General features: G+C 40.6%; 1 protein-coding gene across 1 annotated transcript in view; it reads right to left on the reverse strand.

The window, feature by feature from the left end:
• Positions 1–7,891, reverse strand: part of adarb2 (adenosine deaminase RNA specific B2 (inactive)) — a gene marked incomplete at both ends in the record, with an annotated part of 137,583 nt that extends 129,692 nt beyond the window's left edge. Inside the window, one exon of the mRNA XM_080854899.1 lies at positions 7,789–7,891. Within this exon, the coding sequence (XP_080711025.1) occupies positions 7,789–7,891 (103 nt within the window). The remainder of the gene's footprint in view (positions 1–7,788) is intronic.
• Between the last annotated feature and the right edge of the window lie 6,733 nt (positions 7,892–14,624).

Consider the following 14,624-nt stretch of genomic DNA (forward strand, 5'->3'; position numbering starts at 1 on the left):
AGTGGAGCGCGCTTGACCCTGTGTTGAGAGAAATACAAACATGGTGCCGTCCTGGCTGGTCTAAGGGAGATTCATTTCCACTGTGGTTACATCAGTGGTCCTTCTCATGGACATTAAAAGAGCAAGTGCTCATATATCATACGCATCACAGAGTCCCATCAGACACAGGGACCCATCCTTCTCTATCCCTCTCTCTCCTTCTCTCCTTCTCTGAGTAGCGATGCAGTCGGCATTCATCACTTGTTCCCCCCAGATGAGGCTGCAGGCAGCAGACAGGACAGCCAGAGTCCTTTATGCTGAAGACGGAGGCTCCACTAATGTTTCCAGCCTTTTTAAAAATGTAAAATGTTTATGACCATAACTAAAAAAAAAAATACATATCTATCTACATGCCATGTACACATTTAATGTGAATGTAGATATACAGATAACATTATCAGTGGATATTTTATTGTTCCTTGGGAACAAAGTCCATAATCTCTGCTCACCTCACCCTTTTAACCATTAGCTGGAGACAAAGTGCTTTCTTCACTGCTACGGGCACTGAGTAGGGTGAGGTGTTATTACTACCTGTCCGTATGAAGTACTCAAATGACACTCTGCACTATTTTAAGTTCTTTTCTTCTTAACAAAATGAATAGAGACTCCTACTGAGCGACACGAGAAGGAAACTGCCGGAAGAGGTGACGACAAGATAATAGCTTCTGCTTTGGAGTGTTCTTCCACCTGACCTCCCCGGCTCCTGTCAATACAATAGTGTGCCTGTATGTGTGTGTGAACGTGTCTGTGTCTGTGTGTATGTGCATTTGTGTGCAAGTGTGGGTGAGTGTGTGTATATTCATGTGTCTGTGAGCATGTGTGGGCGAGCAAGTTCAGGCCTCCAATCGTCCTGATGGTCCTTTCAAATTAAAACGAACCTCCATCACACTAATGGGGGGAAAATCCAAAGACAATGATCCTCTTTCTCCCCCAGTGAGCCGGAAGTGGGGATTACCTCAGTCATTGTCAGCACTTATCATTGCAGCATGTTATATCGTTATTTTAGACCCTCTTCAAAATCTGCACACATTCCACCTCACAAGCATTTGTCTTCTTACCCCACAGTTTGATTCCTGTGCAGAGCATGGAAGATGCTAGACAGGGCAATTCATTAGCCCATACAGACACCCACATGCAGGAGCTCCATCTCGTTATAAAAAGCATCTGACCAACACACCTTGCTGTGTGTGTAAATTCTGCACATTAATCCTAGAGTGGGACAAAATATCGAGATATCTCATGAAATGCCGTGTTTGGGGATGCCATGCACTCTGTATTTAGCTCTGCCCATTTGACAACCAGGTTTACCTAGTGGGGCACGGTTTTTCCCTCCGTGGTAACACACCGGTTGTTTTTTTATTCTGAGTAACATGTTGTAGCCTCAGGTGCAGAATATCCTTCAACCTCACCCAGCACTGCAGTCTCAGCAGAGATGGGGGGGGGGGGGGGGACACCTTGCTGGGGGAATATCAATCCCTGTAAGACCTGGGCCTTTACCACTGCACGAGGATGTGCAAACAATTGAAGTGAATCCAACTGTGAGAACACCAATACACTCCAAAGACACAGAGAAAGAAATGAATGTACTCTAGGCTTTCACAGGGAAGCACTGACTGGAGCCGGCAGGGTTGGAATGCAATTAGAACAAAATGAACAAGCTTTCACTATTAAATATGGGAAAATGAACAACCCAGATTATATTTTGTCATATACAGAATGTCAAAATAAACTGATATAGACAGATATTTTGCCAGAGATTTTTAAATGTTCCCCGGTACAGCAGAATTACATCAGAAACCGTTTATGGAGACACGTAATTTTAAATACCTTTTAAAGGATTTGGCTGATAAGCCTGGCCTCACAGCAAAGGGCCTTAAAGGACGTAGGAATCGATGGATGAGAGGGGGTTTACTGCGGAGCACGCAGAAGGAAAACTATTATTTAATCTGGCCTGTGAGCAGAATAATGAATCCACTGGAGTTTTCATACACTCCCCCTGCCATCCTCATCAACTCAGTAAATCTCTTAATATCAGGATCCACTCGCGTCTGACACTGCAGATTTGCACAGCTAAAGGTGGAGATGAAACAGGAATATTTATCTAAAGGACCCCAGGCGGCGCATAGAAAGCATCAAAGCTACGATTGCGTCACGGACTGTATTTGTGCATGTTTCAATATGCTGATTATCCACAACCTACTGTATCATTAGCATAGCACACTAAAGTGTCACCTCACCACCAGTTGGATATAGTTCCTTGATTGGTGGCCTACATACTGTAGTTGTACGGTGGTGGCTTTATGCACACTGCGCTCGTGTTGATATTACAGTGCTTCTCTTATTTGGGGTGACTGCTGAAACGGATCTTAACGCCACACAGATAATCTACTAGCATACGAAAAGGACCATTAAGGAGGGCCATTAAATAACTCCTCACTACTCCAATATCTGTCACAAGTCTAACCTCTTATATCGCACAGCTGAAAAAGGCAGGGAGTTAAGACATAAATGAGGGGTCAATATTTCATGTCTTTCAATGAAACACCACAGGGTATGTTCATAGCAATTACCATTTTACACTGATAATAACAATAGGGTATCTCCACATAATGCACAATGGAGTAAAAGAGAATAATATTTAGCTAGAGAAAATGTACTCATTGAATGTTCTGAAAGCGGCATAAGCAGAACATGCCTGGTCCTCAGTTTTAGTGTTGCTAATGTTGCAGATTTATTTTCTCTATAACTTCAGTCAAGCGATCACCTAAGCACCTCGGCTGCGTTATTGAGACGTTTTGGCATTAAATTTGTTTTTCCTCACTGAACTTTAAGCAGAAATTCGAGAGCCAAGTCTCTGAAGCCAAGAGGTGCCATTATGTGATAATTGCTAATTATGCTAATTTGTAAAGTTGTGCTATTTCCTTCCTTGGTCATTTTATCTGGAGTCCTCCAGAGGAAGGGAGAGCAGTCACCATTCCCTCGTAATAACCTCTCTTCCATCCTCCTTGGATAAATGCTTAATAGAGGACAGACTGTCCTAAACCAAATACCAGCGCTTCACACTTAACAAGAATGTGTCTGTAAATTTGAAAAATGTAAAAAAAAAAAATAAAAAAAAACCTGTCACCATTCAAGCCATTATACTCATTAAATACTTCACTGTAATTTATGTATTTATCACAAAGCCTCTTCTTCACAGCCATCTCATGATACCTTCTTTCTCTTCACTTGTATTTTGTGCCACATAATTTGCCGCCAACATTAAAACTGAGTTTACACTCATCGCCTTCCTTTTAATTAGTATGTTTTCAGATCCAGGTCACGTCACATAACATAAGCTCTTTTCAGATAACCAATTTTCTAAGGTTTGGTCTTACCAACATGAGAGCAACATTCTTTAGTCACTGAGCTTGGTTTTTAAAACAAGGAATGTCTGTCGGCTTAGAGGTCGCATTGATAAAAAAAAAACATGCAAAATAAAACAAATCTAAAAATAATAACCTTTTTATTTAGTGGTTTGGTCAAATGTAGGTGTACTGATATTCAAGAGAGGCAGAAAAGGTACGGCACACTGATATATCAGGTAAAGCAGTGCCAGTGTATGAGTCAGATATGTAAAATGATCACAATCCGCAAGGTTTCATGAAAATTCCATATAAATAAAGAGACAGAGAGGAAAAAAACAAGAAAGAGTAAATTAAGTACTTAGTAAGGATAATAAGAAGAAGATTCAAATCTGGAAGATGGGCTGAGAAGAACAAAGAAACTCAATAAGAGTCCCAGGCAGCAGCAACAGCGTGGGACAGAAAACATGCCGTGGTCACCGTGATTTCCCTCAGGTCTCTGGGGTCTTGTGTCTGCTTAAGGGGCTATGATGTTGGGAGGGATAGGTCTTCCTCTCTCTCTCGGCGGGCGAGGCCTGTCCTACTCACTAATGGCTCTGCGACAGCAGCTCAGTTATGGCGTTGGTCTGACTGCTCCCGAGATGACCCCTCGACCCATGGGAGCCCAGCCATCAACACAGGAGCAAGTAAACAGTAATTGCGACTTATTGCGCCACACTCAGGGAGGGCTTTTGCTGCCTGTCTGCTGAAGGACAGGCAATCTGTCTGCCATGGAGACAATTAACTACCATCAGATTAAGATGGGTGCACACAATAAATACCTCTTTCTGAGGGGATCAATTCTAGTATCCTACCAATACTGAATAATGAAGAAAAAATATATATATTTTGAACTATTTATTTTTCCCTGATGCGTAATTTTTTTTCACAGCAGTAAACCCTTAAAGAGTAAACAAGAGGGATAAAAAAGATGTAAGAAAAAAATGGACAGTGTTTCTTTCACAGGATTCAGACTTAGACTTTGCTTTCATGCAGTCTGTCTTGTTTTTTGGGGGGCAGTAGGAGACACCAAGGGGCCCTAATAATTCAGGGGCTAAATTACTGATCAGTGTGATTAATTCAAGCTAAATGACTATCAGTGTGATTGATTAAAGCTATAGAAAAACACACTATTTACAGACATGATAGAGTGACTGCAGCATAGATCTCAACAAACTGTTCTGACAAAGACAAATTAAGATGAAACAATATGAATTCTCTGACACGTGTGCTTCTGCATCTGTATCAGGGCGCATGCACAGACTCGCTCTCTCTCACACACACTACCAAGACAGAAAACGATTCAGATGTGTAGCCGAAATGGACTCATAATTGAAAACTATTTCAGCGATGATTGTGGTGATTATTGCCCTTTAAAAACTGTACTAGGATAAATGATATTCTAAGAAATATAAAGTAATGGCAGTCGTTCTTTACACACATGCTGTTTCTAGGAATATGATTTTTTTATGGGAAGGAGTGAGAAAACCACATGTCTCTGATCAAGACAATTGCCCTACATTCTGAGACTAATCCACATTGTGCTTTTTCATTACGAGAACACTTTACTACCATTACTTGCATGCTATCGAAAGAGAAAAAAAGAGAACAATCACAAATGGTAGATCTAATATAATCAGCAGAAAAATCTGCTTACATCCATTTGAATACACACACGGGTTTAATACACTGGCCATCCCATGGTAATCCCCTGCTTTTTCACTGGATTAGACCTTCAAATACCAAGTCACCATAATCCCAGAAATGCTGCTCTTTTGCCAAGAAAAGTATAAAAATAATTGTTTGAGCTTTCAGAGAGATGAATATGCGAGAAAAAAACACACACACACAGGGCATTATGGGACCATCTCCATTATCAAAATAAAAAATGGTTAAAACAATCTGCTGATATAATCTGTGTTCAGGGGATTAATTGTCTGAAACACTCTGCACAAAAGTGCATTGTCTGTTGACAATTTTTTTTTTTTTTTACCACATCAGGTCATCTGTAAAACAAATACTGTGCAACATTATGTGATTCCTAAATCATTAATTACCATCTCAGAACTTCATGATGGACATAAATGTTTTCATTGCGATAGGAGTGGTCATTTGCAGACCTTGCTAACGTGGGTCCTTTGTGAGCGCTGCACACTGAGAAATCAGACATCACAGTCTGAGGACCTGTCCCTTGCACCCGATGGCATCAAACTACATCAACTCAGCAGACAAAGTAGCCATTTGGAAATATAACGCAATGGCCTCTTCAGCTATGCTCTTGCCTTGTCTGGTGTTCATACTCAATGCTTAATGTTCTGTAACCAATTCTGTCATTTCCATTATGTAAATATATTTGCCTGGCTGCTATATTTTATGCATTTGTCTTTCTTGTCTCAATTACTTGGGTTATTAATACTGCTGGGTTGGAGAAAAGGCTACAGTCTGCAGGCAATCTAGTGTGAACTACAGAAGCAGCTAATGAAACGCTGTTTAAAAACCTCCGTGCTGCTAATGCACATCAATGTGGTAGGGCTACAGGCAAAGTATAAACAAAAGGCAAGGGAACATTTGAGGTACGGCATACACCAAACTCATTCTGCATTCATAAATCATTAAATCATTTAGGTGTTAAATTATCACCTGGATTATGAAAAATGAAAATGAAAAAAAAAAAAAAACTCTCTACTGCTAATCCACCCTACACTAAAATCAGACAACCAATACAAATAATAATAATACTAATAATATTAATAAAACTAGGACCATGTTAAATCATACAACCGTGACACCATGTTAAATTATACAACATCTGCTCAACACCCATATTCTGACACACAACAGTCCAAACACACCACTAGCCTCCATAGATGAGAATGCAAAACGAAAGCACAGGCGCAAATGAGCCAAGGACCAAACAGGCGCTGATCAATGGAAGCTTATCAGCCCATCCTGCCTGTGTCCTAGCATGGCTGTCATCAGACACGATAAGCCACCGGAGGGGTCACAACATACGGCACAAACTTGTCAGTGGGGAGAGGGAAGAGCCGTTCTTGGGCCTGACCCTGACCAACCTGCTCGTCCATCACCGTGCCATCACAATAAGATGGAGCACCATCGCCATGCTCTCAGGTCTGCCATGCCACTCCACTCCCCCTGTCTGCTGTTGCTCTTATTTCCTTGACTTCAACAGAAGCATAAGAGGAATAAGTGACAGTGTTTTGCTTGTCTTTCTGGGAGGTGGGCTGGAGCTCTCCTACCTCCATTTTTGTTTCCTCCTAGAGGGGAGCGTGGGGAACGCAAGATTCATTGTTTGAGCAGAAGTGATTTGCAACAAGTTATTCTAATTGTGCAGTTTGAAACCTCTTATTTGGGTCATTTATCAATTTCATCTAGATTTATTTTGCATTTTCCCTTTCTCACATTAAACATAAAGAAATATAAACTCCCTTTTCAACATTCTGAGGGTTTCTTTACAAACAATAATAAATCAAAGCTGAATGTGTGTGTGCGTTTCATTCTAACTATTCTTCTCTCTGGTCTTCCACATGTGCTTGACCATCTCTGTTGACGGTAACATTACTGAAGGAGGGAGGAACGCAGATGGATCGTTCCTCATGTGAGGGGGCACTTTCGGTCAGGGGCATTAGGCTACGGTCATGTATACTAATATGAGGCACTAAACAGATGCCCTTGTTCTACTGCAGTATTCCCCGGAGTTCCCAGGTCTATGAATAGGACTCTTTAATTCACTGAACTGAATAGCAGTCACTGATGTATTTAGAAAAAGTCGCGACGAAGTGAATTAAAACAAACAGATGAAATAATATTTAAATTGGCATTCGAGGTGTTTTACGAACGCTTTCTCAGTTGCAAAGCCTTTGCTTTTTGGGTGTGTTGGTTACTGAGACATGAAGCAGAAGGCGACAGATGCATGACATCCAGATTAATGTGCTTACATTTTAAAGGATTTTACAAAACAGCACATTTGACGTTGGTGTAGGAAATGCAAAAGCCATTATTTTCTAACAACGGTAATAGGGCCGTCTTCTTTGTTTAGAAAGTTTAGCGAAGGCTGACCATGGCGAAGGGGGACAAATGAGGCGACCTTAGCGCGACACAAACCAGAAAGACTCAAGGATTATGCGTTTGGCAACTGAGACTGACGCACGGCTGAATAAAGAAACATAATATTTACTCCATGACAACGGCTAGAATATTTTGAAACTGTAAGAATTTCGGTAGGTTTCCGTTAAATACCTGACTTGCTAGGATGTCGCAGGTATCTTGTGATTTGTCAAGGTGCGCACGACCTCTGTCATTCTCCCCAAGCGTGAAAAAATAAACTGAACCCACTAAAAAAGTTTACCTTTTCTTTTCGATCTCCGCCTCCTTCTCCGTTTGAACTTGCATTTCACTTGGCTGCTTGGTGTTCCGGAGGCGCGGGTGTTGTTTCCAAGAACCGATGCCATGGCAAGAACACTGGCAGAGCCGTACAATTTGGTGAAGCGTGCAAAGTTGTCTCAGTGAAGTTGTTGCCTCAGTTCAGTGCTTAAACAAGACCACGACGTCGGTGTCAGTAATCGGGGTGTTCTTTACTTCCCTTCGTACTTTTAATAAAGGGAATAGGCTACCTCTTGCTGTTGAATCTCAGTGTGCAAAAAGATTATCTCAGAAAGTCCTGCATGCTTGCTCTCTGCCGGTGCGATCGTATTTGGAGCCCAGCTTGACAGTTCGCACTGAGCTCTCTTGCTCGCAACGGCGTTATGTAGAGGCTTCTAGTTTTCTGCACCTCTGCGATTTTTGGCACCAGCCACTTTGAATCCAATCATGCAGGGAGACTATCTATTTGCTGCCGCAAATTCTAATTAGACCCAATCATGACTGTCGCCGTGCCGTGACATCATCAGCAGTAGCACCAACCTCAGCCCCCCCTTACTAGCCAGCTTGCAAACTCAGCTCTCACTTGGTTCGAGTGATGTGAATGATACCTCTGCGATGCAAGACGTTACAGACCAGCTAAAGTCAACGGTACGGACGTCAATAGGTGTGCCATTGTAGAGTAGGCTAAATCTTTTGTTTTCTGATTTATCTCCACTTTCAGTCAGTAATAACTGGTAAAACTTCCCTGTTATTTACTCCTCTATACATTATTTACCATTTAAAAGGATCATTTAACAATCAAATTGGCCATTTGAAATGAACACAAAATTAACAAATGGGGAAAAAAAGATTGAACAAAAAAAATGTGTTAAGTCATTACCATTGACGACTAGACAAAGGGCATTGACAGTCTGAGAAAACCTGACGTAAAGGTGATGTGTCACCTGTTTTTCATAGATAAGGACACAGGGTAATCACTGTCTGACCTCCAGATCATCAAGTAAGGCTTTTGACAGTGGAGTTGGTGTAGAGACATTTTCAGGACTGTGACATTTTGGCATTTTGTGCAGGCTTGGCATTCAATCAAAATTGCCTTTGTACTTGATACACATTACTCCCCGTGCTGGTAGGTTCCCTAACACTTCCAACAAGGTCAGCTTGGCTAATTCATAGCCTTTTAGTCATGTCCAAACAAAAACAGTACCTGCTTGTAAAAAAACATACACACACTGTGACCTTAGTTTGTGCTGAGTGTGGAAATAAGTGACAGCTCTCTTGAGACAATTCTAAACTGGAGGCAATGAAAAACTGATAAGTGGTGAGCTCTAGATTTATTTTCTTATGGGTATGGACAAACAAAAATAAGAAAACCAGTACAGACCCCAAGCAGTGGCTTGCAGATCACTCCAAAGTATCTGGAAATATAGAATTACAAGCACAAATGAACATCAAAGCAGAACAACACTCGTGTTTTAGTAGACGCTGACATTTTAGGAGCAAACAAAAAGCATATTTTTTTCCCCCTGTCAAATGTCATTAGCCTAAGAGCTGTTGTGACATATATAACACCCACAAAAAACAGGAGAAATTCCATTATGAAATTCCCACTTGGAGATATGGCATATTTGCTGATGTCAGAGCAAAGGAAAAAGTCATTTTGAGGTCCCACTCATGCACAATTTCCAGCCGACGATCGAGGGGTGAGGAAGAGAGAGAGAGAGGGAGAGAGATAGAGAGAGAGAGAGAGGGAGAGAGGGGACTGTGGTGGGAGGTCTGTGGGGACGAAGCCTACCCGGAGGACACCCACACATATCCATGTAAATTGCAGTTTAAGAGAAATCAATAGCTGTGACAAGTTGCCAATGCTGCTATCTGGGGATGTAATGAAGGTGTGCGGGGTACAGACGCTCAGATAACACTACAGAGCATGTGTGTGTGTGTGTGTGTGTGTGTGTGTGTGTGTGTGTGTGTGTGTGTGTGTGTATGAGCATGTGTGGAGGACAGAGGTTACTTCCACAATACATCCCCATTTTACCTTCTCTGTCACACAGATGAATAAAACACACAACCTTCCAATTAACAAACCCAGAACACAACATACTGTATTTAAATTTTCAAATAACAAGGTAGAAGAGTCGAGTCAAGTCAAGCCAACATTTTAAAACAATAGGAGTTGTACCAAAGTTATTCAGTTGTTTTCATTGTTTTCAATTAAACAAGAATTAAAGGAAATAAACAACTAAACCAGATAAAAGGAATAAAATGGAAAGAATAAAGAATAAACTGATTATAACAATAAAACACAATAAAATACCAATATATTAGAATTAGGAATAGACATGACTAAAACTATATAGCATCCTCAGACTAAACTAAAAGCACAAATAAAAGCACAACCTTAGACTGAACTAAAAGCACAAATAAAAGCACAACCTCAGACTGGACTAAAATGTGCACACACAAAAAGCAGAACAGTAAAATAAATGCCAGTGTGTCAAAGTAATTTGTTTGTCTAGTTTTAAAAGCAGGCAGCAGATCTGATATCAAATGGGAGGTTATTCTATAATTTAGGACCAACAACAGTAAAAGCTCAATCACCTATGAACCACTTAACCAATACAAGTTAATCGGAGGATCTTAGGGCCCTAATCAGAGTATAAGGAGTCAAGAGATTTGCTTGACAGGCTGGAGCTAGAACGCTTTCTTGGATCTTTAAATCAATCCTAAATTTCATCAGGACCCGTATCTGCACTGACGGTAGGGGAACCTCTCTCTTGTTTTCATTAAGCTTCAGGAAGCTATCATGCATCAAGAACTTAATATCATCAGGGCAGGTTGTAAACTATCATGACCAGACTAAAGAGGCAAATAAATCTGGGTATCATCAGCATAGATATGATAAGAAATGCCATGCTTCCTGATATGGAGGACCAAACCTGCCATATTTACAAATGAATGAATAAATAAATAAATGTCCACATCCATGCATTTAGACAGAAATAAATGTTTTAATTAATGCACAATTGTCAATCAAAAGTTACTTATAATTTACATTTATGTATGTATTTATTTATTCATTCATATATTTATTCATTCATTCATTCATTCATTCATTTATTTATTAATGAGAGGAGGCCAGTAGGCGTGGAAACTGACGTGGAAACTGACGTTCAGACATTTTGCAATCAATCCAGAGCCTTGATGATACTGATTTAATGCTATGGCTTTGTATCAGATCGCCAGGTTATTGCTCTCAGGTTGTGCTTTATGCATACCATGAGATACTCAGGAGTAGGCTTCTCATTCACAAAATGCTACAAAGATTTAAATATAAAAAGTTTATAATGGCCTTTTGGGACGTTTTGTTAAACATTGATGCAGTGTGTTAAGCTCCTGGCAACTAGCATTTTGACGGTAACATTAACATTTTGATTTGAACATCAACACATTTGTTGGAGAGACTAGTTATGTACTTCTGATGGTTATAATACTAGTTGCCATGAACCATATCTGTTAGGGGATGTTCTCTCAACTAGATAGTTAGTCATCATAACTAGCGATAGCTAGCTAGCTAACTGCAAGCAGCTTCATTTATTTTGGAGAAGACATATGTGTATTTTGCGATGAGTTGGGAGTGGGGTCTCCCACACTGTTTAATCCACAGCTGGCAACTTTCCCCCTATGTATTAGGCTTTGGAAATGCGAACAAAAACAACGTGTCCCTCTAATCTCTCAGGGAGAGCAAGTAATCTACAAGATCTACAAGTCCCGTAGGCACTCTGGGGACGGCCCAGTGTTCCGAAAGGCCAATATTCCGAAATCTCAATATTGCGGAAAAGAAAGTCCCCCTGGCATACTTTAGAACTAGTTTAAGTGGCACAAAACACACACAGCTTTTAATTTGCGCAGCGGAGACACTAATTGTGCTATCACTTTTCCTAGGCAATATTTGTTAACTTAGCCTACTATGGTTTTGAATATGGGGTACCATTCCTGCGAAGGAAATCACTGTTATTGTAAACAATGCACCTAGTGGGGCCGGCAAAATGCTCAGTATCGTGCCAAATGCTCAAAATGATCGTATTTGGAGGATCATTATTGTGCATCTGGCAACACTGGGAGGGCAGTCGACTTAAAACAGTTCTCTCTAGTCAGAGCTCGCGCAAGAGGGTGGAACATAAGGGAGATACTACACTTTCCAAAACTTGTAAGGACGTAAAAACGAGTTTGTGAAAGACCCAGAAACACAAATATCCGATGACGCAAAATCCCGGACAATTTTGGAATCGCAACATTTTTTAGGTCTCGGAATGTCCGGGTAAAAGAGGACGTCTGGCCACAACCTGAGAGCAATAACCTGTCAATCTCATACGAAGCCATATTATTACATCAGTATCATGACGGCTCTGGATTGATTGCAAAATGTCTGAACGTAAGTTTCCACGTCAGTTTCCACGTATTGGCCTCCTCTCATTTTCATATTGGGAACAATGAATGAATGAATAAATAAATGAATAAATGAATGAATGAATGAATACATTAATTAATAAATGAATGAATGAATGAATAAATAAATGAATAAATATATGAATTAATAAATAAATACATACATAAATGTAAATTATAAGTAACTTTGATAAACAATTGTGCATTAATTAAAACATTTATCTATTTAATTCTGTCTAAATGCATGGATGTGGACATTTATTTATTCATTCATTTGTAAATATGGCAGGTTTGGTCCTCCATATCCTGAATGTCTGTCTAAGGGACAATAAATAGAGTGAACAGAGAGACCAAATCCACACAAGAGGAGGGCAGCATTGGAGAAGATGCCATCAGTATTGAGCACACAGAACTGGCTGGAGTTTAGTGCTGGCTCTGAGGTGAGACTCCATGGGGGTTGGCTCCTAATGGAAAGTGACTCTAGCACCTGGGTGAACAGGTTCATCTAATTCTACAGATTCTTCTCCTATTAACGCACTCATGAACGTGGCCCTGTGTGGGCATGTTCAAGGGCTCCCATTCATTTGCACTGGTGTCAGCGAACCGCATGCTGCATGGCTAATGCCACATGCACTGATGGAAATACTAAAGGAAGAGACCACTCAACACCAAAGACAGATTAACCGCCCCAGAGGTGACACCTCTTCACAATCATGATTTGCATTCAAATACCTTTTCCCATGCAAAACAAACATGAAGCTTTTGGAATTGGACATATGCCCTCAATTAGGCAATTGGCCAACACAGTTTGTGTTAATCCTTGAAGCATAAAGCACACTTTCAAGCTGAATATTGTGTGCTCTAAACAGAGACTCTTTGCTGTTTTTTTAAAAACACCTCAGTGCCCTGCTTCTAAGGTTTCCTATTTTTTTCCTTGCTGAAGAAGATTGTGATGGATGCTTTCATGTTCTGAGACTGTTATTGAATGTAATACACCATCCAGTCTTGTGGTAATGGCTTGGCTTTGCCGCTGTCCGTGGTCCTGAGATGGAAGAACAAGCTAAATGGACATCTTGCTGAAAAACATTTTACTGCCTCACATTTACCCATTTAGTACATCAGCACACATTCTTACCTAAATTCTGTTTATATATTGGAAAGCAAAAAGTAAAAAATGATAACAGTTGACTTAAAAGCACACTCCAAAGGCACCAACCAGACACACTCTCTTCTTTAAAAAATATAAGTCAGTCCTCTTTCCAGTGCTCTCAATTTCATTCCCACAGAACAGCAACAACACACACTGTTTGTCAACACTGTGGGGAAGCCCTGCATCATTTCTTTATGTGATTCTATTTTTATCTGTGTTCTTCTCCATCCTCTCATCCCTCGCCTGTCATTACCTCCTCCTCCCCTATATGGCACACTTTCTAGATCAAAGTTTGTTTTTTAATGTTATTCTGTAAAAGAAAACGAGAATGCCGTGCACTTATCAGGACTTAAAGTCCAATAGTCAATTAAGAGTGAAAAGGGCAACACTGTTAAAATTCATTACAGCCAGTCAATTGTTTTCCTTGTGATATGTCTGGTGACTAGGTTACATCGTAAGGGAAGGGGAGAGCAGCCCTCCGAGTGTTTGACCTAATTCTGGCTGGGAACCAGTCGAGCCAAGTGATGGCAGAAACAGTGATGGATACAAGGGGAGATTGTATTATACAGGACATAAAACAACTGTCTTCCTAATGCAGTTTGCCAAGCACCTCGTTGCGAGGTTTGGGTCTCGTAATTGAATTTGGTGCATCCTCGTTGCTGGATGTGATGTGATGTGAATTTCTGCTCTGGTCTTTCCTGACAGATCTATTATGTGTAATGATATGATGATTTTCATTTCATCAACACACCCCCACAGGGACATTTATTTAATGACAGTCCAGGGGGAATGCTCCTCGTTCAGAGTGTGTCTTGATATTTGCAGCATCAAATATCTCCACCACTCCCCCTTCCAATTGAACACACACATGCACTGACAAAGACACAGATAAACACACAAACAACTACTCGCTTGTAAATGCAAACAATAGACCGGCACTGACATTTATGAATGTAGACACTTAATGACGACATAAAATGGATATCAAAAATGAACCTAAAAATATATCAAAACAGTGCACTCTGTGTAGACACCATTACCTAGGCTAGTTTTGACAGCAGAATGCTCCACCCACCAAAGAACAGGATTCACAGGGAATGAATATTTCCTTGTCTTGCCTAACCTATGTGTGGTTTTTCCTTTGCCGGTCGGTGCAGTGGACTCTGGCTCTGGATCCTCCTGTGTGTGTGGATATTGACTTTTAAGCTCTCTGGGAGGGATTACGC

The sequence above is a fragment of the Sprattus sprattus genome (assembly GCF_963457725.1).
Source record: "Sprattus sprattus genome assembly, chromosome: 17".
Classification (NCBI taxonomy): Eukaryota; Metazoa; Chordata; class Actinopteri; order Clupeiformes; family Clupeidae; genus Sprattus; species Sprattus sprattus.